A 25,413-nucleotide genomic window follows, 5' to 3' on the forward strand; every position below is an offset into this window, starting at 1 on the left:
TGGTGAATGGTTAAACAATCTGTGGCATATCCACACCATGGAACACTACTCAGGAATAAAAAGGAACAACTATCAATACACATAATGACCTGGATGAATTTCTAGAGAATTATACTGGGTAAAAGAGACAATTCAAAAACTGAATGATTCCATAAATACATATATTCTTGAAATGACAAAATTATAGAAATGGAGAATAGATTAGTGGTTTCCAGGGCTTAAAAATGCAAACGGGAGGGAGGTGGGTATGGTAATAAAAGGGCAGCATGAGGCATCCTTGAGGTGATGGAATGACTCTGTATCTTGGCTATGGTGGTGGATACACAAACTTACTCTTGTGATAGAATTGCAGTGAACTAAACACACACACACACACACACAAATACAATTAAATACAAGTAAAAGAGAAGAAATCTGAACAAAATTGGAGGACTGTTTCAATGTCAGTGTCCTGGCTGTGACACTGTAGTACAGTTTTACAAGATATTATTGAGGGAAACTGGGCAAAAGGTACATAATCTCTGTATCATTTCATACAACTGCAAGTGAATCTACAACTATCTCAAAATAAAAAGTAATCTATATTGAATGAATATGACAAGAACATTCAGTCACTCATAGAAATGTTAAAAAAATGAAAAGGGAAAACTTGGCCATGGCAGTTTAAATTTTTTCTTAATCATAGCTCTTTGTCATATAGTAAATTACCAGTCAAATAAATATTTTAACCTCAAAATTGGGAAAGTGAACTATTGATTTAAAGGACAATAAAGCTTGTCTGATCGCTAGAGCTAGAAAGTTTCAGTTTTATCAGGAAATAAGCCATATGTTTGCATCCTACACATTCTGCAAAGAACTAGCATAGAACTAGCACAGAAGTTTTCTATGTGCTCGATGAATATTTGCTGAAATTGTACTTCATATACATTTAGATGTCTTTACACAGTGAGATGACAGATCTTCAATTTATCGTATAATGGGCATATCAGGTTATTATTTCCCATTGATGAATTAAGCACATGATATATTAGTATGAAAAGCTAAAAAGAGTTGGCTACAGTGTCTTTCAGATAAGAAATGGAATACTGTTAATCTTAAACATGGATATTGTTGATATTACACAAATTTAAGATTAATTGTTTGAGACAGGATTTGGTCTGCCCAACATTTTTAGAAAGCAAACTACCTGTAAATTGTATCTGCTACCTAATATTTATTATTGCAGCCTTTTCTCAAGTAAAAAGGAAAGTTAGTTTTCTAACACAAGTAGCTGTCTTCTAAAGTTACTCTAAATAAGCATTGAAATAAAAAATGAAAGGTGTAAGCAACTTAAAATGAACTAGGGTAAAAACCTTAAAAATATGAAATTGCTCAAACTTTTTACACTTCCTAATAGATCAAATAATGGTAAGATCTTTATGCCTGGGACTTATATGTACATCTCTACACATTTCCCTTTATTCCTACACATTATGTAATTTAAACTAACTGGAAAACAAACAGTAGGCTGGAAAGATGGCTCATCACTTTTTTCCCTGGCTTCATATAGCTTAGAAAAGAAAATATTCCTTTTTTTTTTTTTTTTTTTTTTTACCTGCTGATGTAAAAGAAGATGATCTGCTTAAAAGTTCTCATCAGAAGAAAAAAAACTGTAATTTTGTATGGTGATGAATGTGAACTAGACTCATGTGGTGACCATTTCATAATATGTACAAGTATTTAATTGCTATACACCTGAAACTAGTATAATGTTATATGTCAATTTACCTGAATTCAAAAACTAATAAATAAATGATAAAAGAATGTAATTTAAAAAAAGATGATCTCTACGTTAGAATAAGGAAACAATTGAGTTGGGAAGAATCAAGCATAAGCAAGAAGCAGGTGACTCAATATTTTGGTTTCTGTTTAGCATTCAGTTTACAAAAAAAGCTAATAATGTGAGAATAAAAAAAGTTTAATCATACAAAAATGGAGCTCCATAATGGAATTCTAACAAAGCTATCACAATTTGTATAGATAATCTATCTGGTTCTAGCTTTCTTAGCATAAAGCTCCTTTTCAGTTTTTCTTAGTGTTTTCCTAATTTTTGAATGTACTTTAAATTTAAAGCACTTATATCAGTGAAATCTACTAATATAGGAAGACTGAATTTTAAAGTTCACTTATTTATCATCAATTCCTGCTGAGCTAGAAAGGCAAGCAACAGTAGCAGAAAAGGATTGGTATACAGCTGTATTATGACAATGTTGGTGAAATGGAACAGTATTCAGTCTCCGCCACATGGCTTTGGTAGCGTGCTTCCTCAAATCCGGGTGCAACACAGAATCTGTTACTAATCTACAGCCCTAATGAGTGACATGATTGGAGATCTACCTGCTGTTAAATCTAAAACCACACAAACATTTATTAAAAAAATTTAAAACTTAAAAATAAAATCAGTTTTTTCTTTATCCTTGGTATTAAGGACATTTTTTCCTGATAGAAAAAGAAACACTATATAAATTAAGTTGCTTTTTAACTATCGCTCATTTTTATACTTCATGCACCATTTAAAACTAATATAATGTCACTGAAACTGATTTAGTCCTGAAAGTGGAGAGTTATAACACAAGTGAGGGCTCAGTCACAGGAATTACAGAGCAGGATGTAAAGTTTGGTGATTCATTTTTTGCAAAGAATATAAGGTTATGGGTAAGCTCTATGAGTTTGCTAGTTTGAAAGAATGAGGGAGATGTCTGAATAACTGAACAATTATCCCTCATTTGATTCACCTAGTGTAAGAAGTTAATAATTTTTAATGGACACTCACAGCTTGCTGTGACCTCAAGAGGCCATTTTTCCTGTTGGCATGCCAAACAAGTGCAATTTTCCTAGAAAGTGTTGCCTACAGTACCCACTCACATTTAGGCACTTCCGTTATACTTTTGAAAGGTAGCACCGACTGTGCTAAAAAAACCTGCTTCTTGCCAATGCCTAGATCTTTTCCTAAAAACCTGCACAGAACCTGTTTTCCTTCATCTTTTATGTGCAGTTACTTTTGTCTTTTCTCTGTAGCTGCACTGCATTTCACTTGTCTTTGCCCAAGTCTATTCTGTTTGCTTCTAGCTGCTTCTCCAATTTAATAGGGTCACTTTGAATTCTGATACTACTTTCCAAGGTTCTGTCCATCTTGCCTCTTTCTCTAACCTCCAACTAACTTCTGATTTGTAAACTTCCCTTCTAATAGCTGTGAAATTGCTGAAGACTTCCAAGAAAATCAGTGTTTACAGACCATCTGTCACTGTTTCTCAGCTGAAAAGTTAAGCTTACTGGTTAGCCAGTTTGAAAACACAAATACGTTGATGCTGGGAGGTAGTTACAGCCTATGTATGTGAAAAGCATGTTTATGTGCTAATTTCACTGGAATGTACACCCCAGGAAAACAGGGAATACATAGGGTTTTTGTTTTTTCACTGCTCTATACCACACGTCTAGGATAGTTCTTAGAGCTCAATAAATATTTCCTTAATTAAAGAAAAAATTTATGTGAAATGCATGGCATCCTGAAAATATGAAAACTAAAACAAGTCATTTTTATCAATTATGAGTAGTTTTATATTTTGAGTAAATTTTTGAAGAGTGCCATTTGTCTAATTTCTAATGTGATTTATTTCCTTCTAATACTACACCAGTGGCCATAATACTGAAACTTTTAAAGCAAAGATAAACATCCATATAATTATTTGGAAATAGAAAATGCTACCTGAATACTAACTGCAGATATTAATTAGAGGGGAAAGAAACAGTACAACCTGCCATGACTCAAAAAGCTAAATAGGGTAAAACAGCTCAAGGTGGCTGTGAAAAATAGCTGTTCTTTAATTCTCTGAGTCCTTAAATCCTGGCTACAGTCTAGTCATACCTGCATATTTGCTATCAGAAACAAGGGTCAGCTCTTTCATAAAACCATGGAAAAGGAATTAACATTGAATTTCTACATATGTGAATCATTAACAAGGCTATCAACAGAAGACCAAGCACAAAATCTTTATTTCTGGTGAAAGCATGATAGAAAGCAAAAGAGGATTTTCATATTCCACACTGAAAAACTTAGGCAAGTTTTTCTGATGATTTTTTGTAAGACCGTAAGTTACTGAAAAAAGACTAAGTTCAAAATCACAGATAATCATTTTAAGAAGAGTTTTTTTAACTTTATACCTGAAGACTGAGGTTTTGATATAAAAGTTTTTAAATGAGTGAAATTTGAATGGAATAATGAGTACACTCTTTTCAAATGTGTAGTTTTTAACCACAAAACTGCTACATTTCCTTCCTTATGAAAATAAAATAGGTGTTTTGACATTGGGAGGCCCTGAATGACAGCACTGCCTAGGCCAGTTCAATGTGAACATGTAATTGAGGACTGAAGCTCCAAGGCAGATCCGCCTGCTTTGAAATTGTGAAGTAAAGAACAGATCTGAAACAAGATGACAGTTGGATCTCACTTGAATCTATATTATATCATTCAGAAACATAATTCAAACAACGTTTCTTCTTGACAGCAGGCTAACAAAAGTATACTGAAAAGCTCTTAAAATAACTTGAACCATCACTCTGCTTGCCCCTCACACTTCATTTTTTTAAAAATGTAGTTACATTCTTATTTTATCATATTGAATGGGCAAAGTTTTATAAATTAAGACCTTGGTGATCTAATGAACCAACTGAATACAACCATTCTGTAATAGTCACATACCAATATACGTCAATTTTCAAATTTTTATGTATAAACATATAACATGGTAAATGTTCTGTTTGTTTTATTTCAATAAAATAGTTTTACCTGGACGATTCTTTCTTTCTTAATGCACCTCATCCTCTACTTAATTCCCTCGTGGTTCTCTCTCCTTTGGTTTGACATATTTTTCTTTTATGAAGTCATTTTCTTTATATATATCGACTGATGCATACACGTCAGAGTTATACACAAAGCAGAGTTACTACTGAGTGATGACTTTGTGCTTTTGTTTTCAGACATTAATTTTGGCCCAAAGCAGAGATTTCATTTTGTACAAGTAAAAATAATTTCACTAATGATGGTATTTTCTATAGAATTAGAATACTAACTTCAGTGTAAGGCAAGGAATCTTTCACCAGGAGATGGTATCTATGAAGTTGTGAAACCCTTAAAATTGTATGTAAAATGCTTTTGGTGTATGTTTGTGTGCTGCGTTGTGCACACACATGCCTGCACTTCTTTCTGGTGAAAGGGTCCTGAGGCTTTTACTTCCTTTTCAATATTTAAGAAAAGTGGTATACAGGAAAAAAGACATGTCTCTTTCTTTGGCGAGTGACCTATAATATAAACAAGAAAACTGGAAAAAATGATTCAGAATACCCAAAATATATCTTATGTATGTAAGTATCACCTAATCAATTGCAGTATAACATAATGGAGAAAGGTTATAATCCAGAATTTACAATGGAATAAGATTTTAATCTTATCTAATCTACTATCATCGCTCAATATGTAAAGGAACGCAGGTCCAGAGATGTTCATAATTTATTCAAGGTCACACATGACTCTGGTAGTTTTTCTTAAACATATTTATATCAGTGATTTTCAAACATTTTTTAGCACCCTCTCCCAAAAATATGTTTCAACAAAATCATATTAGGAGGGCTTCCCTGGTGGCGCAGTGGTTGAGAGTCTGCCTGCCAATGCAGGGGACACGGGTTCGAGCCCTGGTCTGGGAAGATCCCACATGCTGCGGAGCAACTGGGCCCGTGAGCCACAATTACTGAGCCTGCGCGTCTGGAGCCTGTGCTCCGCAACAAGAGAGGCCGCGATAGTGAGAGGCCCGCGCACCGTGATGAAGAGTGGCCCCCGCTTGCCACAACTAGAGAAAGCCCTCGCACAGAAATGAAGAAAGCCCTCGCACAGAAACGAAGACCCAACACAGCCAAAAATAAATAAATAAATTTATTAAAAAAAAAAAAAAATCTTATTAGGAGCCTTATAGGAGTGCATTACTTTTTTATAATATGCTTTTCTGTAATATTCAATTATTTTATTTTCATATTCACGTATTAATTCACATAACATAAATAAACAAAAATAAAAGTAAATAGATAAAAGAGACTTCTAGAACGGTGGAGAACTGATTCAATAGGCATTTTCTATTTTAAATATTTTGTTTCCTATTTTTTGCTTTTCTATGTAGCAAAACAATATCAGCACACATGCAATCTACAGAAAGACAGTGTAAGCAATGATTAGTTCAATTTTAAAGGGCTACTTTATAAAATAGAGACAGCCATATTAATCAAGACCAAGTTGTTTATAATAACAAACAAAGCTAAAATAATCTGCCTACTATCCTTAAAAGTTATACAAGTTTTAAAGCCATAGAAACCATAATTTTATATTTTTTACTGTTTTTATTCAAACATTAATGAAATTACAAAGTGTCAAAGAAATGTTTTATTGAAAGCCAAAATCTCTTTCATCATTTTTTTCTAAGTCATAAATTGAAGAGCTGACATCTTGATTTATCACACTGTGCACTTTTAATAGCCAACAAGTTAGCTATTAAATTTTAATCAACCTGCCTATTAAATTTCTTTCAAATGGTTCAGGGATACTTCAGCTTCTTTTAATAGCTAATTCATTCACTGGGAATCTATTAATATGGATTTCAATGACATGTCTTCTCCAGAGTACAGATTGGGTCATTGTTAGTTCAGTATAAAATGAAATATTCTGAATGTAGATGTGTTGCCTCTATTTCAATATGTAAATTCAAAGCTTTAGAGTTGGGAACCCTAGAAATTACATATTCTGTTCTCCCTTATTTTGCACTAATTGGCTTTATACATGTCTTCTTCATCAGATACATGGGTTTTTCTACAATAAACATTTAGAAGTCAAATTCCTGGGTCATATGTGGTCCACATTTTCATTTTACAACATATTGCCACAATGCTGTCAAATATGTATGTATCAATTCACACTTCCCATGTATATTTCTTAAATTCTTGCTAGGACATGGTATTGTCAGGCTGACATTTTGCCAATTTGACAGAGTATGAAGTATCTCATATTACTGTTATACTTTGCATTTTCCTGATTACCAGAGAGATGGAATAATTTTTCATATATTTATTGCTTGTAAAGGTTTCTTATTCTGTGAATTGCCTGTTCTTATCTTCTGCCCACATACATATTAGGTTGTTGAATTCTATTTATTGATTTGTAGGCATTCTTTACACAATATATGCATTAACATTTTGTTTTTTATATGTATTGTTTACACCTCCTTCCAGTAGCTCACCTGTTTGAGTACTGTTTAAATTTTGAGATAGGACTCTTATCTGTCTTTTTCTTATAATTTATGATCTTTGTGATTTTGTCTTTAAGAACTCCTTTAACCTAAAATGTAAAATATATTTTCTTCTAAAAGCTCTAAAGTATTATTTTATGTATATACTTTTTTTTTTTTTGCCCTGAAATTCAACACAACCTGGTTGTATTGCAATGAAGAAACTGATACCATTAGATATTCATTGTTGTTTTTTACTGAAAAAGAAGCTTCTCAGAGATCTTATGTTTTCTGACTGCTCTAGCCAACAGTGGTAGGCTTGGAAATCATAATTCTTGGCGAATCTTTGCTTTACAGTATAGGAAGTGGCTGATTTGCAAGTAGAAATGATGAACCTATACTACTCAGTCATTCATCTTTAAAACTCATTTTTTGTGGTCAAAGTCATGTATTTCTGTGTGCTTTTAACTTGGACATTTTGAATACATTGGCATAGTACTCAAAACAAAGAATACTGAGCCCAAAGATAATGGGTCAAGTATGCTTAACCACAGGTAAAGTAGCAGTAAATTCCATTTTTTTTTAGTAAGAAGGTAGTGTATAGTATGTGGTATGTAGTCATTCCCACAGCTATGTTTATTTGTAAATCACACACTGCTTTACATTTTATTTGTAAATTCACACTGCTTGTGAATTTCTGATGAATAAAACAAACCTCAGAACAAAGGAAAGTATAACTATTTAACAATACAAAATAATTTACCAATTTGAAGAAAATATGACTTTTCATATATTTCTCTGCCCTATATTGGCATACTTTCTTATATTGTGCAAATTATACAAATTCGTATGCAGAAAGTCTATACCAGCTAAAACCTGAATTTTATATTTGGAAATTTATTTGAAAAAAAGCATGTGAGAGAAAAGTAGATATGAATTAAAACAAGATATCTACGAATAAAGAGATTCTTGATTATGTTGTTCAGAGAAGGCTTATTTTGTCATATAATCATAACCAGCTCTGTTCTGTTTAGACTGAGACTGTTTCAGGAAACATATTGTTTCTATTTTTCTACATCAAGACTAACTGTCTTCCCTCAATCTGTATATCCTCTTAAATCTTTCTTAGTTCTGCAGTGATTTTCTGGGGTTATAAATTACTATTTATGAATGTGATGGGTAACCTGTTTTAGTTTTTAAAGCACCCACATTCCTTATAATAATAAATTATGAGAAAAGCCTATTATGAAGATTACAGGAGAGCCTATTACATAAACACTTATTTTTAAATGGCATGCAGCATATAAGGCTGAACTATATAAAGTGCAAGCCCCAGTATGCAATAAACAGGGGCTATCTTGGATAATACACAATTATTGGTATTTAAGTATCTTTTTTTTCTAATAAGACCTTCTTATGCTAAACATATATCCCATTTCCATATTTTAATTTTTCATGTAAATGAACTAACTTCTATTTACTTTCAAATAGCAGATATAGGTTAATATAATCTATTTCTTAGAAAAAATAATCTGAACAAGTGATGACTTTAGTTAACTTTGGATATTATATACCGCATTTATATCATCACAATTTTATGCTTATAATACAGTAGGAATATTTTTCCAGATGAGAGGTACAGTCTAGTTTTGTTTGCTTTTAAATTTTGAATTATAAGGCATTTCATAGTTTTTAAAAAACTGGAATTAGCACATAAAAGTAATACAAAGTTTAATTTATAACATTATCACTAACTATTTGAAGTCAACTCAAATAAATTTCCTATCTGTTCTAGGCATTATTATATTGCCCTGACAGAGGACACAGTTTCAAGGAATATCAAATTCAGGAGTATGGAGATTTGGGAAAGTTATATCTTTGGTTCTATTACTAAATGATTATAGGCAGAAGCTATTTACCAGATTTTTTAAACACAGTCTTTGCCCTGACTAAAATATTCATCCTTTTACTGAAATATAAGAAATTAAAAATTAAAGATAAAAGGATTCTACTAATAAAATATCTTGAGATTTTTGGTATTTGAGAACTTCCAGGAGAAAAAAATGATTATAAAATTCTTGCAATCTAAGTCCTACAACTGAACAGTTATGTATAGTAATTCAGCATATTCGATATCAAATAGTTTTGTAAAAAAATGTTATTGGTCAATCCATCTCCCCATATATTCACAATATTTTAAAGCTTCTCTTTCCCTGAGTAAATAGGATGAATGAATCCACTCTAAAGAATTGTACTTAGAACAAAATAAAGTGGAAAGAAATGAATAGTACATCAAGGAAATTAAGAAATAAAGATGTGAATAATTGCACTTTAAGAATATCTTATTTCCATGAGGTGATAAAAATCATTCTGAAATACATTCTTGGAAGCTTAATTCTAATCTTCAGCAAGCTTCATGTAAAACTGTCATCATAAGAAAATAACGAAAATTTTTATTATTGTAAGTAGGACTGTGTGGTCAGAAAGCCCCCGTTTGGAATTTAGATTGTGTTCTTTATCAGCCATGTGATTTTGGACAAATTGTCAAAAAACCCAGGTTCTTCATGGATATAAAGATAATGGATAATAAATAATGAACAGTGTAAAACAGGTAAATGATAGTTACACACACTAAAGGAGAAATCCCAACGTCACCAAGACTATAAAGAGGCACATTGTGTTCTATCAGAGAAAAGAATACCACTAATTTCTGAAGATAAGTTGTAGTATTCACATTTAGTTCTCAAAAAAGATACTGTTTTCTAAAAAAAATTACATCCTCAGCAACTTATACAAAACAGTAATATTTTAAAACCAATTGGAGATGTTCTATAGCACCATATTTAGAAGTTATCAAGGTAACCCACTGTGGCTTGTCTGATTTATAACAAAGAGGTAAGAGATACTGCTAAGTATATATAAAGGAAGTAAGATAATAAACCATAAAAATGAGAAATCTACTCTACATAAATAACCCCTTTGTGAAGCGATCTTTGAAAACTATAATAATAATAATAATAATAATAATAATAATAATAATAATAATAATAAAACCATTTTTAATATTGTGTAGCTGGCTGTGAGAGGCTGGATGATTTCAAGGATTCCGGACAAAGAGACAAAGTTAAGAGCAAAACATAAGAAGGACTCACTGGGCACGCATTTTAAAAGTTTTTCTTTTTCAGTTCCTGCTAACAACTTATAGAAAGAACATTTGCCCCAGATTGACTAGAGATCAATATTTAATATATTCCATTTTACAATGAAAAGTTCATTCTGAAAGTTATTCGGTCTCCTAGAGTTAGGAATCAGGGTATTAGTAGTATTGTTTAGTTATCTATTTGATGCAGCATCTCACTTTTTAAAATCTGTACCTATTTTGCTTTTGTATATTAAACTGATTTTTCCTGAAACAGAAGATATCTTTATTTTATTGTACATTTTCTGATTATTGAGGACACATACAAAGGAAAGAAATTAACACAGAAATCACTGTTGCCTCATTTACAATCAAGAATATAAAGGTCAAAAAATACTAGATATAAATATAATGGCGAATCTCAAATGAAAAATTTCTCCATACCATGGGACACTTATTATATTTGTGCTCATATCATTGTAATACTTTCTCAAAACAAAAAATAATTTGTTATATAGCCTAGTTTGATTTGTTAGCTATGCCAGAAGTGCTCTTAGGCATATGATTAACTGTTTCTGCACATTTGACAAATGTCAGCTTATATTAGAATCTGGTTAATATTTATAACAAATGATTTTATAATCCTTCAAAACAGCAAGGCTTTTGGGCAATATGACATTTTATGCATATAAGCCAAATTATATTTACTAACATTAATAAAATGGAGTGAATGAGTATGCATGTTCACCCTAGTAGCTTTAATTTATAGAAATCATTAATTGCGGTGAACACCACTTTTCATTTGTATTTTTCTTTAAAAACATAAAAACAAAATATGTTTAGTAGCCTGAATATTAATGAGACAGCAGGTGATTTATTGTGAAGTTTCATCTGTGCCAGTGACCAACCTCCTGGGAAAGACAATACAGGCTCTGAGAAGATATGAGTTTAAAAAGGGAATGAGTCACATCCCTACTCTGCTACATAACTGGTTATTTAGCAGACCTGTCTAACTAGTGTTCTCTAAACCTCTGAAGGGTGGGAGGGCTTGGAGGAAAGAGAAGGCAGTGCTTGTTTATATCATTATCTAAGGTAGGGAGAAGAAATATTTTACCTTTATTTCCTCATTGCTAAAATATAGTTACAAATCAAAAATGGAAAGTACAACTATGCAGATATAATTTGCATTTAATTTCTAATTTAAAAGAGATAATTCAGTTTTATTAGTTTATTTCCTTTTGTTAGCATCAAGGGGAGCACCATTTTAGGTAAATTATTTCTTTTACTTGACATTCAGGTAACCACCTCATTCTTCCCACCTGTTATTAGAAAATACAAAGTAAAAGAAACCTTTGGTAGTGAATGATGAATTTTAATAACATTATTGAGAGCACTGGCAAGGACCAGTTTTCATTTGTTAGAAAATATAAGTGAACTTCTGAATAGAATAATAATAGTACTTATTATGTCCCTGGCATGTTGTAAGCAATTAACACATATTAACTCAGTCCTCTCAAAGTCCCTCTGAAGTGGGTACTGTTTATATCCCTATTACATAGACACTGAGAAGTTAAGCAATTTACCCAAAGTCGCTGGGTTAAAACTCCTTACTCAAAACTTCGATGCAAAAAACAACTACAGATTAGACATTCTTCTGCCATATAACACTTAAATCTGGCTTAAATAAATATAGCTTTACTGGTCTGATCTCCATGAATAAAAATCTATACTGCATTAACTTGTGTGGGAGGTTGATAAGATGGAGAATGGGAGGTAGGGGAAATAAAAACCCACAATACAGGCCAAGTCATTGTTGCAGAAGGAGAAATGCCTTTTTGCTAATTCTGCCACTCAGATGCGGCATATTTTTGCAATCCACAGCTGGGAGGGGGCCACCTTTTGGTAATTCATATAGCAATACCATACTGGTAGCAGCTACCTAGCAAACCTGGATTTTAAACTGAAATTTCTGATGTCAATTCAACTTATTAAAAAAAAAAGAAAATGGGAAATGCAATTATATTATCCATGATGATAAAGCCTAGTAAAATCTCATTTCAGAAATATCCCAATTTCCACATAAATCTACAGAAAGAGTGGAAATGTATAACAATTAACTGAACTACCAGAGAAATTTCTCCCCAAATGCTTCATTTTTGGATCAAACTCAAGTTTCATAGGTATTGCTAATCTAAATCGCTCAGAATGCTGTTTGGCTAGCAGAGATTGTGGGTAGGGGATACAGGTGAAAAAGATTACCTTAGCTGCAAATCGTTTCTACTACTATCAGGAACTTAGAGCTACCAGAAATTTGGATTAGAGTTCTATTGGCCTGGGAGGAGCTTGGGGATTGAGGACTGACTTCTAGGTATGTGCAAATTGTATATATTTAAATGAACAAATGAATAAACCCTCCTGTGGGGTTTGTGAAACTTGGGTTTGGATAAGAGTTAACTTTCCTTGAAACTCTCCGTAATCAACCATCACCTTAGGGCTCTCAAAAAGCTCCTTCTACCTGTGTATACAGCGGCATCGGTGAAGTTAACTTGATGGTAACCCTGGAGTATTGGGTATTGCCCTCAAGAAATTCTGGCTTCGTATGAGTGTGTAGCATTGTAGCCAACAAGTCAGCAGAAGAAAAAATTTTGAAAATGTATAGAGAACACCTGGAAAACATTTTCATAAATATATTCAAAGGACAATGTAATGAAAGTTTTTAAAGAGATGAGGTGACCAAATAACAAAATGCCAAAGAGAATATATAAGAATGATTACATAAATTGAAAATTATCAACAAATGTTCCAAGGTCTTGCTTGATTCCAAGGAGTAAAATCCCAATAGTAATCAAATTTATCACATTGGGAAATCTGGACAGGTAAACTGATACATAGGATGTAACAAGCTGGTTCAAGAACAGAATATTAGAGATGATTTGAAAAAATAAAAACCATTGAGAAAGATTTCTGCACTGCATGGTAGATGCTTTGTTCTTAATGAATCTCAAAGATGATAATGATGGATTCTTGTTTGGAAGAATAGGTGATAAGACATACAGAATTTTAAAATAATTATTCTTTTGATGAATTGAGCAGTGGTATGAATAGGAATAAGAAAACCTGAAGTGAAAATAGGACTAATTTTTAGACAACTTCTTGTAGTTTTCAAAGGTCAGAAGTATTCTAAAGGCAAACATAAGAGATTTAATATATCTAAGTTAGAAAGAAAGGAAAATGGAGTTGGAATTTAAAAAAAAATTGCAGCTGTAAGAAACTAAGAATGAATGGGAAGTTAGAATACTGTACATGAAGATGTAAAAATGCAGTGTCTAACATTTTATTTTAATAATAGGGAATACAATTTTTTGAATAAATAGATGTGAATAATTATGTTGCTGAGGTGACTGAAGTGTTTATCTGGAAAGGTGAATCTTGGATGCCACCTACCTAAATATGATACACACGCCTGAATGCAGGGAGGATAGGACCCTGGGAAATAAGACAAGATTAAAGAAGGAAGTTAAAGACTAGCTTCAGAGATATAGTATGAAGAAATAAAATTTTAAAATACTGCACTCATCTAAGATAAAACATAATGAGATGAGAATAAAACGAGGAGTTTCTGACTAGGGGAACTAGGAAATTAATATAGGAGATCAGGAAGATCACTATGATGTCTACCACCATTAAAGTCACTGAGTGAAAGGAAGAATATATATCCTGAAGGAAAAGATCACTGCATGAACATACAAGTCATAAATTCAATTTAACCCCCTCCCCAAGGCCATCATCAAAGTAACTTATTGGATGTCACAAGAAATTTTATACCCTTTCTTCAATAACTTTAAGAAATATCTTTTAAAGCTAAAGATTTTAAAAACAGATTTAAACATATAATCAGACAATATAAAATATTATTTTCTTTAAATATATTTCAAATTGACCTAGTCATCCTCATAGCACATATTCCAAGTTGAACTTTCTGAGAAGGAACTAAAAAGGGCACAGCAATGTTATATAATGTGATTGACCTTAAAAATCAAGGTCATAAAAATTATGCATTTAAAATAATTTTTAATAAAGCTGCATACCTTACTATCGTTATACAAATTTAGATCATAATGCTAAAACAAATAGTTATTTTACATATTTTATCTGTCTTCACATTAGGCAAATAAACAGTTCATCATTAAAATTAAATCTCATCTTTTGTTTAAATGACACTTATCCTATGGTTGCTGTGACCATTAGATGGAAGATACTTCTAATAATAAATCTTATTAATAAGGATAGTTTTCTTAAAGGAACATACTGTAAATTTTCTATGTATTATTTCTATGTATTATTTAAAGTGAAAAGAAAAATCTGTCACTATGAAAGCAAATTTGTTCCTAAACTTTGGAGGCATGTGTAAGTAATTTGTTCTCTGTGGTTTAGGAAGTATGTCAGAAAGTTAAAAGTATTCATATTTAAATTTTCACAAACTAACCAGTAAAACTAAACTTAAAATGAGAAGAATACTTGAGAGATATTATGTAAAATAAACTAAAAGTGAAACAAAATAAAAGGTAATTGTTTTATTTTAATGTATTTTCTTCATATTTGGAGGAATATTTGCACTCACTGTTTTAACTTAAGCAAAAGTGATGTAGAAAATTTAATATCATTACTAGGTTATAGTTACTATATCACTACCACAAATAAAAGTATGTAAATCAATCAAGATTAAATATAATATGGATGAATCCCTATATCGAATTCAACGTAGACACTACTTGTTGTAACTTCTTTTATATAAATACGATGCAACTTACTTGAGTAAAAGTAATTAACAGCACCAGCATCTGAATCTTTCTTAATCATAAACCATAATTATTAAATTATTTGTTTCTAAGTAGCATTTAATATAACAGAAAGCTCACAGAAACAGGTTTAAAACAAACAAATAATTCTAGCTTGGAGGCTAAAAAAAATAACAATGTCAATCATAAAAATAACCACTGAATATATGCATAAAAATGTCTCTTTTAGGACAGTGCAATTAGAATGTGCTCATAGAAGTGCCACCCCCCAGATAAAAGTGTATTCTAAAGATTTCCCAGTACAGACTGTAGTGTACTCTAGCTCTCCACAAACATTATATCTACTCATTTTTACTGCAGTCAATTTAATTTTAATCACACACACACACACAGTGGGGAGGGGGAGAAGAGGGAGAAAGAGAGAGACAGAAGCAATAAAAACATCAACCACAAACAAAATAGTAGATTAAGGGAACTTCATTTTCAAAATCAAAATGATACCCCAGAAGCATTTTAACCAGAAGCACATACACACCAAAAAAATCATTTTATATATATATAAAATTTATATATAGTGGGTTTTTTCTTCTGTATCTTTAAGTATCCAATATTATCTGGACACATCTTTTTGATATTAAGATTAGGTGGGATTTTTCCCCAAATACACAGGTTGCCTTAAGTATGTATTAGAGAGTATAATTTTACTTCCACAAAGACTATGAAATTGCTCTATACGTGGGACAATGTAGAATTCTATGATGTTTAGCAGACTATATAGCCACATAATTGCCCATTTTCACTGCTTCCAATGAGGCCTGACAGCTCACCAGTTTATAATAGTGGCAGATGACTAGAGAAAGAAGTTTCTCACTTTTTAACTTACTTTCAGAAAAGATCTCCTGAAAATTCTGGATTGAAAAAACAAAAAGGCTTATGAATAATGGAATACACTACTACACTCAACCAGGTTTTATATCCTTGCAATATTCCTATCACATGGAACAAGGTCCAGAAGTTGCAAATAAAGCAATGCATTTAAGAACTTCTTAAAGTAATCACAAAAAAGAGTAAATATGAAAAATTATTTCTAATTACCTCTGTTGAGTGATGCTGAACTGTTTATATCTCCAGTAATGAAGGAAGACTCTGACTGCTTTCGGACCGTGTCATTCCACATCCTACGAATTCGGCTCTGGATGAGGGAAAGGATAAAAAGGAAATGCACTCACCACACTGAATTTTCACACACAGTGTTATTTTTTGTTTCTATTACAGTTATATGAGGCTTATATTTCTGGCATCTGGCAAATATACAACTTCTACATGCTTGTAGTACAGTAGCATGAGAACATCAGGAACTAAATTAATGATAATAATTGGTTCTCATTAAGTGTATTCTTAAATGCCTATGCCAGAAATAATTATAACTATTTAAAAGGAATAAATGTAACATACTATACCAATTTAAACATGAAGATACATAGAAATGTACTCTAGATAGAATTTAATAATTTAAATTTCTAAGGTAAAACAAATTATTTTCATTGTAACTTTTATGGGAATGAGACATTTAAATATGCATTAATTTGTAAGTTTTATTAACAAAAGATTTACTTATGAATTCAGAATCTTGCAAGAAGAAACAGTTTGGTAAGAAAAGAACACAGAGTATATTAAAATGTTACTAAACTTAACATTTTCCATAAATTTTGTAAGACCAATGTAATTTTACAGGTTACATACTATCTCAACTTTTCTTTCTTTTGAAGGAGATAAAGGAAGTCGATTCATCTTTATTCATTTCTAGACAGTAGGAAGTTTTATAGAGAACTGAAAATCCTTACATCATTATATATATTCTCAAATTCAATTTTCCAAGTGTCTGATAATTCAAGAAAGCAGTGTAATATTTTTCCATTGGGGAGGACTTTTTTCTGGTTTATTGCTTTGCTATTTTATTTGAGTTACGGATCAAAAAGTATTAACAATCTTGTGAGCAGGAAACAAAAATATTTTCAGAAGCTTTTCCAAGGATGAAAAACTTCTTAGAACTATTACTAGTACTAATGGTGAAATCAAGCTCACAAATGGGTTATGTTCCAAATATATTTGAATTCCTTGAATAATAGGAGTACCTAATCTTAAAATATTAGACAATTGGTTTTATAAATATTGGGATATGTTTATCTTTTAGAAATGTCTATATTGTTATATAGGTCAGCAAATACATACATACACATACAGCAAAACTAATAAAAGTACAATAAGAAAATCGGTGCAGTAAAACCTGCACTTGAAAAATGTTTCTATTGAAAAATACTTCAAAACTTCAAGCTGAAATACTGAGAACAAATCTCTCACATTTGCTTTATTAGTTAACTAATTAAAAATATCAATTACCCTCTACTGCATGCCAAATACGAATCTAGGAAATACAAAGGGGAAAGGCAAACACAAACATCTTTGCCTTCATGGAGTTGCTAGACTAGTAAGTGACAGACTAATCAAATATAAATTAACAAAAATAAAAGCAAAAGTACAATGTGCCCACAAATCTCCATAGAAGCATTACTTATAGCTGAAAACTGTGAACAACCCAACTGATTATCAATGGTAGAATGAATGAATAAATTATAGAATAATATACAGCGATGAAAATAAAAGAGCAACATAGCCTCCTGAAGCAATATAGATGTCCAAGGAAAGGAGGAAAACATAAAATATGTATTGGATGATTTCATGTGGATAAGTATCAGACACATGCAAAACAAAAAGTACTGTTAAAAGTTAAGATAGTTACTATGTTTTGAGGTGAAAGATTGAGAAGGGTTCAAATGGTTTCTGAGGCACTCTCAATATTCTAATATTTGGTCTGGGGAAGGGTAATAAATCACCGTGCCATACGCTTATATTTTGCATGCTTTTTTAATGTTTTTTATACTGCTTAATTGAAATAATTTTTAAGTGCATGTAACAAGAGAACACGTTTAGGAAATCTGAGAACATTGCACTGAAGAAGTGACATCTCAGCTGAGAGTTGATGGAATTATGATCATTGTTAGGTGACATTTATTTGAGCTGCCCCCATTATCTTCTATTATTATTCTCATTAGTCTCCCCTACCTGGGCTAGCCACACCTATTCCCCTGCCATTCCTTAACACACCAAGCACAATTCTGCCTTAGGTTTTGTATGATTATTTCTTCTGTCTGGAGTGCTCCTTCCCCAGATACTGGTATGGATAAATCTTTCATCTCTTCAACTTTTGCTCCTGAAAGAGACCTAACTTGATCACCCTATTTAGAACTGTATTGCACTCACCCAACTCTGCAATTTCTGCCCCCATAGCATTTACCATCTTCTACAATATTATTATAATATAGTTATGTCTTATATTTAATGTCCAATAATTAATGTCCAATGTCTGCATTAGGTTTGAGGCTCTAGAAAAACAGAAATTTTGGGAATTCCTTGGCGGTCGAGTGGTTAGGACTCCATGCTTTCACTGCCGAGGGTCCAGGTTCAATCCCTGGTCTGGGAACTAAGATCCCGCGAGCAGCACAGCGTGGCCAAAAGAAAAAAAGAAAAACAAAAATTTTGTCTTTTTTTGTTCAGTGATGTATCACACACCTGAAATAATGCCTGGTACACAGTGATTATTATATGTGTATATACATAAAATATGTATTATAAATATAATATTTAAATATTTCAATTCTTTCTATGTTCTAGGTTTTATGCTATGTATTTTTCATGTATTCACTCTCTTATTCATTACAAAATTGAGGTTTAGAGGTTCACATGTCCAATATCACAGACCAAATAAGTGACATAACCAGTATTTGAATCCTGATCTAGGAGATTAACAACTCACTACATTATATCAAATAATTGCTGAAAAGGAAGCGGAGAAAAGGGTGAAGTATTGCAGGCAGAAGAAAAGTATACAGTATGTGGCACAGAGCCAACACTTAAATGTTCATGGAACGAACCAGGACAAGCCTTAGAATATGGCAGTGAATAAAGCAAGTCACAGAAGACTACATACAATAAGGTACCATTTTAAAGAAAGATTTTAAAAAGGTGAAGTAAACAACATCTTTTTTGGAGGTGAAGAAATTATTAGAAAAGTCAAGGAAATGAAGAACAAAAGTTAGTAGCTATCTCTGGTAGAGAGGCATAAGGATTGGTTAGGGAGAGGTTTCAACAAGGGAAAAACATATGGAAAATACTGTTTCCTAAGTTGGCTGGTGAGTTCACGGGTATTGATTTTATTATACTATGCTTCACAATTTAATATATGCCACATTTTTTTTTATGTTTCAAATATTATGTAACAAAAGTAAATACATTTACAAAGTCAATAAAACAAATGAAAGATAAATGACAGAACAATTAATGGAAGGTCAAAGTGGAAAGGACAATACTTCAGCTCATAGTTTTAAAAATACACACACACACACACACACATACCAATCCTATACACATCTCTGTGAATATATGCTTGTGTGTGATTATGGATATTACCAACTTTTTATAAGTGATTATCACCAGGAGATCAACAGGTGGAGAGGATTTTTAATTTTTAGTCTTGCCAATCACACTCTTTCATTACCTACATAGTAGCCACATGATCTTTATTACATATGGATGATTTCCTGTCACTGCCTTTTCTAAATGATCCCATTACCTTTCTAAAGTAATCAGAATAAAATGTGAACTCCCATACTCTTAAAATACCTTAGGATCCGTCTCCAGCCTTCTTTGACTTCATCTCCTATTCACTCTCTCACCACTTTGGCCAATGACATTCTTCTTATTCCCAAAGTTGCAAGGTCTCACCCACCTAAAGGGCTCTGTATTTGATGTTCTCTCACCTGGAATTCTCTTTCCCTGAACTTCCTTCCTGTCATTTCCCCAAATAGTCTTTGCCTAGCACTTAATCCAAGTAACTACCTGGACTTTCTGTATCACATAACCATATTTGGTTATCCACCAGCTCTCATAATCTGATATTCCCTGTTGGTTTATTTGTTTGTTAATAAATTTTCTGCCTTTTACAATTAGAATGAAAGCTCCAGATCATGGGGAAAGTTATTTGTCTTTCAATCATTTTATCACCAGAGCTTACAAGACTGCTTGGCATTTAAAGAGAAACTCAATGTTTCTCAACAAAAAATATAACAATTGTGATTTTAGAAGTTCTCTGATGTGGAAAAAGGCATCTATACTCCCAAAATTTAACCTTAATATCAGTGAGTGTTTTAGACTTTGCTCATGGAAGTTCACAGTTAAGATGAAATATTTATTATTTTTACCTAAACAGACTAGATTTAAGTGACTATAATTTTAGGTAGGGTTGGATTATTGTAGTTAATCAGAATTAGTATTATATTAAGCATAATAAAAAACCTAATATTGGGTTTTTCCCCCAATATTAGAATTGTGATGTTATAACTGTAAAAGTGAAAAAAATGACACAACTTTAAAATATATACCTGAAATTATAGTCTGCAATAATGACACTAGTAAGTGGTACCTGCTCCAGTTTATTGAGCATATACAGTATGTTGTGTTTGGTATACATTAGCTTGATCTTCCTAACAACATAAGAAATCAGAAACCACTTTACTTATGAAAAAACTGAGGGTCAGTGAGACTTAATAACTTGTTTTGTGTCACAGCTGGTAGGTACATGGCAAGGCTAGAATTCAAACCAAGTTCTCCCCACCCACCAAGTTTATGGTTATTCTATTAAGCTGCACTGCCCTATCATGTAGCTTAGAAGTAACGCTAAACACTGCACAACTCTGTTCTAACATAATAAATGAAGCTCCAAAGTATTGTTTCATTAAGGGTATATGTCAATAAAATGACTACAGGATAATGGTTGATGCGTTCGGTTTTATGAGAAGTATGCACAAACAAATCAAGTTAAATGACATACAGAATCTCGGCAATTTAAAAGTTGTGGGAAAAGATTGTTACAAAAAAGAGAGTTAAGCATTATCAGGTTGAAAATAAAGGAATGGATTACAAGGAGGTCACGCTGGAAGGTATGCCCCAACTCTTATGTGAAACTTCAGATTTCTAACTGACAAATTTAGTAGTCCTAGACTAAGAAATCTCAGTCCACCTAACTTGGAACATTTGTTTCCCCTAATTTACAACTTTGCAACCTCAGTAAGGCATAGAAATAATAAAATAAATTCAAATTATTAATAGCTGTATATTATATGTAGGAATAAGTTTCATGATCATTATGATAATTAGTGCTTGTTAAGTGTTGAGATAGTCTGATAGGTTTGACAGTTATAGATTAGTTTTAAAATTTTTAGTTGGAAATATCAGATTGATATTAGATATGTAGTTTTATTTGTAAGATAAAAGAGAACTCCTTTAGCGTGAGGCAAGTGTTTATTTCTGAGAATATTGTTCATTATCTTTGGTTTATAGAGTTTTTCAAGTGCTAGTTAGGTGTGTACAACAGTCCAGTCTGACAGTGAATGTGTTTGAGAGAATCAGATATATTAGATTTGTAAATGATATTTAAAGGTTACAAGGATATTTAATTTTCTAAGCATATGAATGGAATTGTTTAGGTGAATTTAATTGATTAAATTTACAAGCTGATTGGAAATTAGTCAAAGAACAAATGAAGTGTTCTTTTTTATATTATATATAAAATTACCAGGTTAAAAAAATAGATTTCTAGGTTGAGCTGAGTTAAAAAAAATGTTATTTATTTATAACTTTATTTAGGAATTAAAATTCAAGTCTTCCTCAGAAAATTGCTATTAACAACACTGAAAAAAATGATTGTTTTTCCCACTGAACCATACAATCTTAAAAATATTAGTATGCTAGTTGGAACCCAAACTCATTCATGTATGACCCACATATATCTTTTATTTGACTGGCTCATTTTAGTCATCCTAGAGTTGCTGAACTTTCTACATAATAATCTTTGGACTGACATTGTGGCCTGGGAAAAATGGCAGAGAGGTTACCTAAAAGTTTAAAATTTCCTTGATGAGGGATAATGCAGCTACTATATTTAATGCTGGACTGATGGGAGTAGCACTTAGATCAGTTAAGTCTATGATGCTATTATGGTATTCTTCACTCCCTGAATTGCCCTTCGATTTACCAGCATACAATATGGTATGAGTTAGAACTGTTTTTATTAAACATACCATCTAATAAGTAAATACAGTATATGATAAAGAATTATTACACTAGTTAAGAGAAGAAATTAACTCAAGAATCATATATCTATGTAAAATATTACTTTCTTAGAATTTTGGGTGGAATGCAAAATTCCTTTCCTTACCTTCTATATTCATTCAGCTGGAAATAATCTGAAATCATGAATTATTATGCAAACTTAGACCCTAAACTTCACATTTTTTGCAATTTGGTTTCTTAAATTTCTGTCATAACCATTTTCATTTGAGACACACTAAAACAAAACAACAAATTTGATATGTTAAATACTTGGGATAGAAAATAGATCTCATCAAGAAAGGATAGCAACTCATAACAGAATATAGGTAAGAGATATTTCATTGTAGTTAACAAATATTGTTTACCTGTGAGCCTGTGGCATACCGCCCAGGAGTTCGAGAACCAGATGTTTTCCCTGAGCCAATGGAGCTCTCTGTACTTTTGCCACTACAACAATGTGTTCGCAGACATTTCCCATACTCTTTTCGTACCTAGCCAAAAATATCAACTTCTGTTAGCAAGTAATTCATTTCAGCTAGGAAATATAAAATGTATGTGTTTTATTTTAGATAATTAATATAAATTTTTTTTTGCCCCTACAGATATAAAAAAGTCTGTTCAGCATATATTTTATACATTTTTTACAATATAAAATAATATTCATACTGTCAAGATTGAAATTTTGCATAATTGGAGCCTTTTAAAACACACAAACACACATATGTCCAATCACACTATAATGATACAGTCTCAGTTGAAAAAACAAAAACTTAAGACTCTTCAAGACACTATTTTTAGCTTCATAGATTTGATATAAAGTAGCCTATCTAACTCTTTCTCCATTCCCTCTTCTAACTTCCTCTCTAGAACAGTTGTACTGTTCTTTAGGCAGAAGTGTAGTGAGGAAGTTAGAGAGAAGAGGGAATGGAGAAAGAAGGAGAGGGAGAAAGAGAGGAGAGAGAATATTTAGAGACAGAACAGAAAAAAAAGGAATGTGTTGGGCTAAGCATTTTAAAAAATTTTATATTTCTCTGAAGTTTATTTCTCTTAAAAGAGGTCAGATTTGCAACTTGAGACTATAAAATATTCTCAAAATATTTTAAATTCATTCCTTCAAAATAGTTCTATTCAATAATTACAGAGAAATATGATTGCTTTTCTATATAGCACTGTGATTACATTATTAATCCTTGCTGTAGTATAAAAATCACAGGATAAAAGGAGATAAGCATTTTTTAGCTGATGTTTTCAAACAGGAAAATATATCAACAATTTTGGGGAAAACTTTGATCATGTTTATTTAAAAATTTTTATTACTGCCTATTTAATCAAACAAGACATACAAAAATAAACAGTAACTGTTCTAAATCTCACCTCCACTAGCAACATCAAGAAAAATAATCTCCAACTACTTGTTCATCAACTAAAAACACATTCTAGGATAACTTACTGGTTTTATATTCACAAGTTTTACATTCATTATGAAATAACACTGTATATATGTTATTCTTAACACTTTATTGATTTCACATGAGTTCATAGTTTCCAGAATTTGTGACAATTTAATATTATTTAAAACAAAGTTATAAAAACATGCTTTTTTGAGAAGTGTTATTTAGAATCAAAAACAAAAAAATAAGGAGTGTGATGACACATTAAAATTAGTATTTGAAATAAAACATTATATCTTAATATATTAACATTCATTCTATCAAAGATATAGCAAAAATCACAGACTGACTATATTCAGATTTGTTTGAATAACTCACATTCATTAAATCCTTATTATGTGATAGGAACAATGATACAGAGTGAGGTGAATCAAAGCATGGAGGAAGAGAGCCTGATAGGAAGTGGGTAGGCAGACCAAGGAAGGCTTCTCAGAGAAGAGGACTTCTTCAAGCTATCTTTAAAAGATAGGTTGGAATGTGTTGGTTTAGAAGATTAAGTTGAAAGAATGGATAGATAAGAGAAAAAAGGCATTCAGTGAGAGCAAAACAGAGAGGCATGATGTGCTAAGCTTTGAAGCCTTTCTCTGATTTGTAAGGTCAAAATTACATATTATTTAATATATTTAAGTTATATTAATGTTTTCCAACCAACCTCTTCTATGCTATATTTATCAATAATTAGAAATAATTATTTTTATTCACTATTTACAAGCCAATTCATATTTTGTTTATTTTTTAAAAGAAGTAAGTTTGTGCCCACCTGTGTGTGTCCAAGACATGTGTGAGTTTTGGGAGGGTGAGATGAAGAAGCTTCTACTTTTTAATCACTATTTGCTAGGAACTATGCTAGGCTCCTCCCTCAAAATGATTCTGGGAAATAATTATTACCTACATTTTACAGATAAGAACACTGAAAAGGTTAAGCAATGAAAGTAAACTGAAAGACTGAAAAAGTGAAGTGATGTGTCTTATGTGAAAAAAATCCAAATCTCATGGGTGCTTTATGATCAGAAAGCTCTTACTAAGATGCCACATTTCTAATATTGATATAAGACAAACACAAGGCATTATATATTATTAAAGTAATCTATTAGATTATCTCCTCCTCTGTCTCTGGAGAAAATAAGGACAAACATTTAATTAGAATTTGAGGAAACTTAAAATAATCTCCACCCAAAGGTAAGCACTATCAATTACAGTTTAGTAATTTGTACTGAATTTATGAAGCATTTCCCAAAACCTAAACTTTCACCATAACCTACATCTCATTTTGTTTTTCCTAATGTACTCAACAAGTGAGATTTTTCTTCTTAGAAGAGGAAGTGTTCTGTAATGAAGTGACTTAAATCTAAACAAATATTTTGGGGGAAAGGGAGAGGAGAGAAAAGGAACCAGTTCCATTCCTGTTACTTACAAAGGCAGCAGTATTGCATAAGACACAGGAATTCATCATGGACTATTTACATTTACCAACAAAGGTTAAATGTTCTGAA

At 31.8% G+C, this 25,413-nt stretch overlaps 1 protein-coding gene across 6 annotated transcripts in view; it reads right to left on the reverse strand.

The window, feature by feature from the left end:
* Positions 1-25,413, reverse strand: part of ADGRL3 (adhesion G protein-coupled receptor L3) — an 846,510-nt gene that overhangs the window by 13,349 nt on the left and 807,748 nt on the right. For all 6 annotated transcript variants that reach the window (XM_057547223.1, XM_057547222.1, XM_057547220.1 and 3 more), the window contains 2 exons: positions 22,835-22,960; positions 16,338-16,434 (listed from right to left, as the gene is read on the reverse strand). In XM_057547223.1, coding sequence (XP_057403206.1) covers positions 16,338-16,434; positions 22,835-22,960 — 223 coding nt within the window. The remainder of the gene's footprint in view (positions 1-16,337; positions 16,435-22,834; positions 22,961-25,413) is intronic.

Source organism: Balaenoptera acutorostrata, chromosome 5 (assembly GCF_949987535.1).
Source record: "Balaenoptera acutorostrata chromosome 5, mBalAcu1.1, whole genome shotgun sequence".
Taxonomy (NCBI): domain Eukaryota; kingdom Metazoa; phylum Chordata; class Mammalia; order Artiodactyla; family Balaenopteridae; genus Balaenoptera; species Balaenoptera acutorostrata.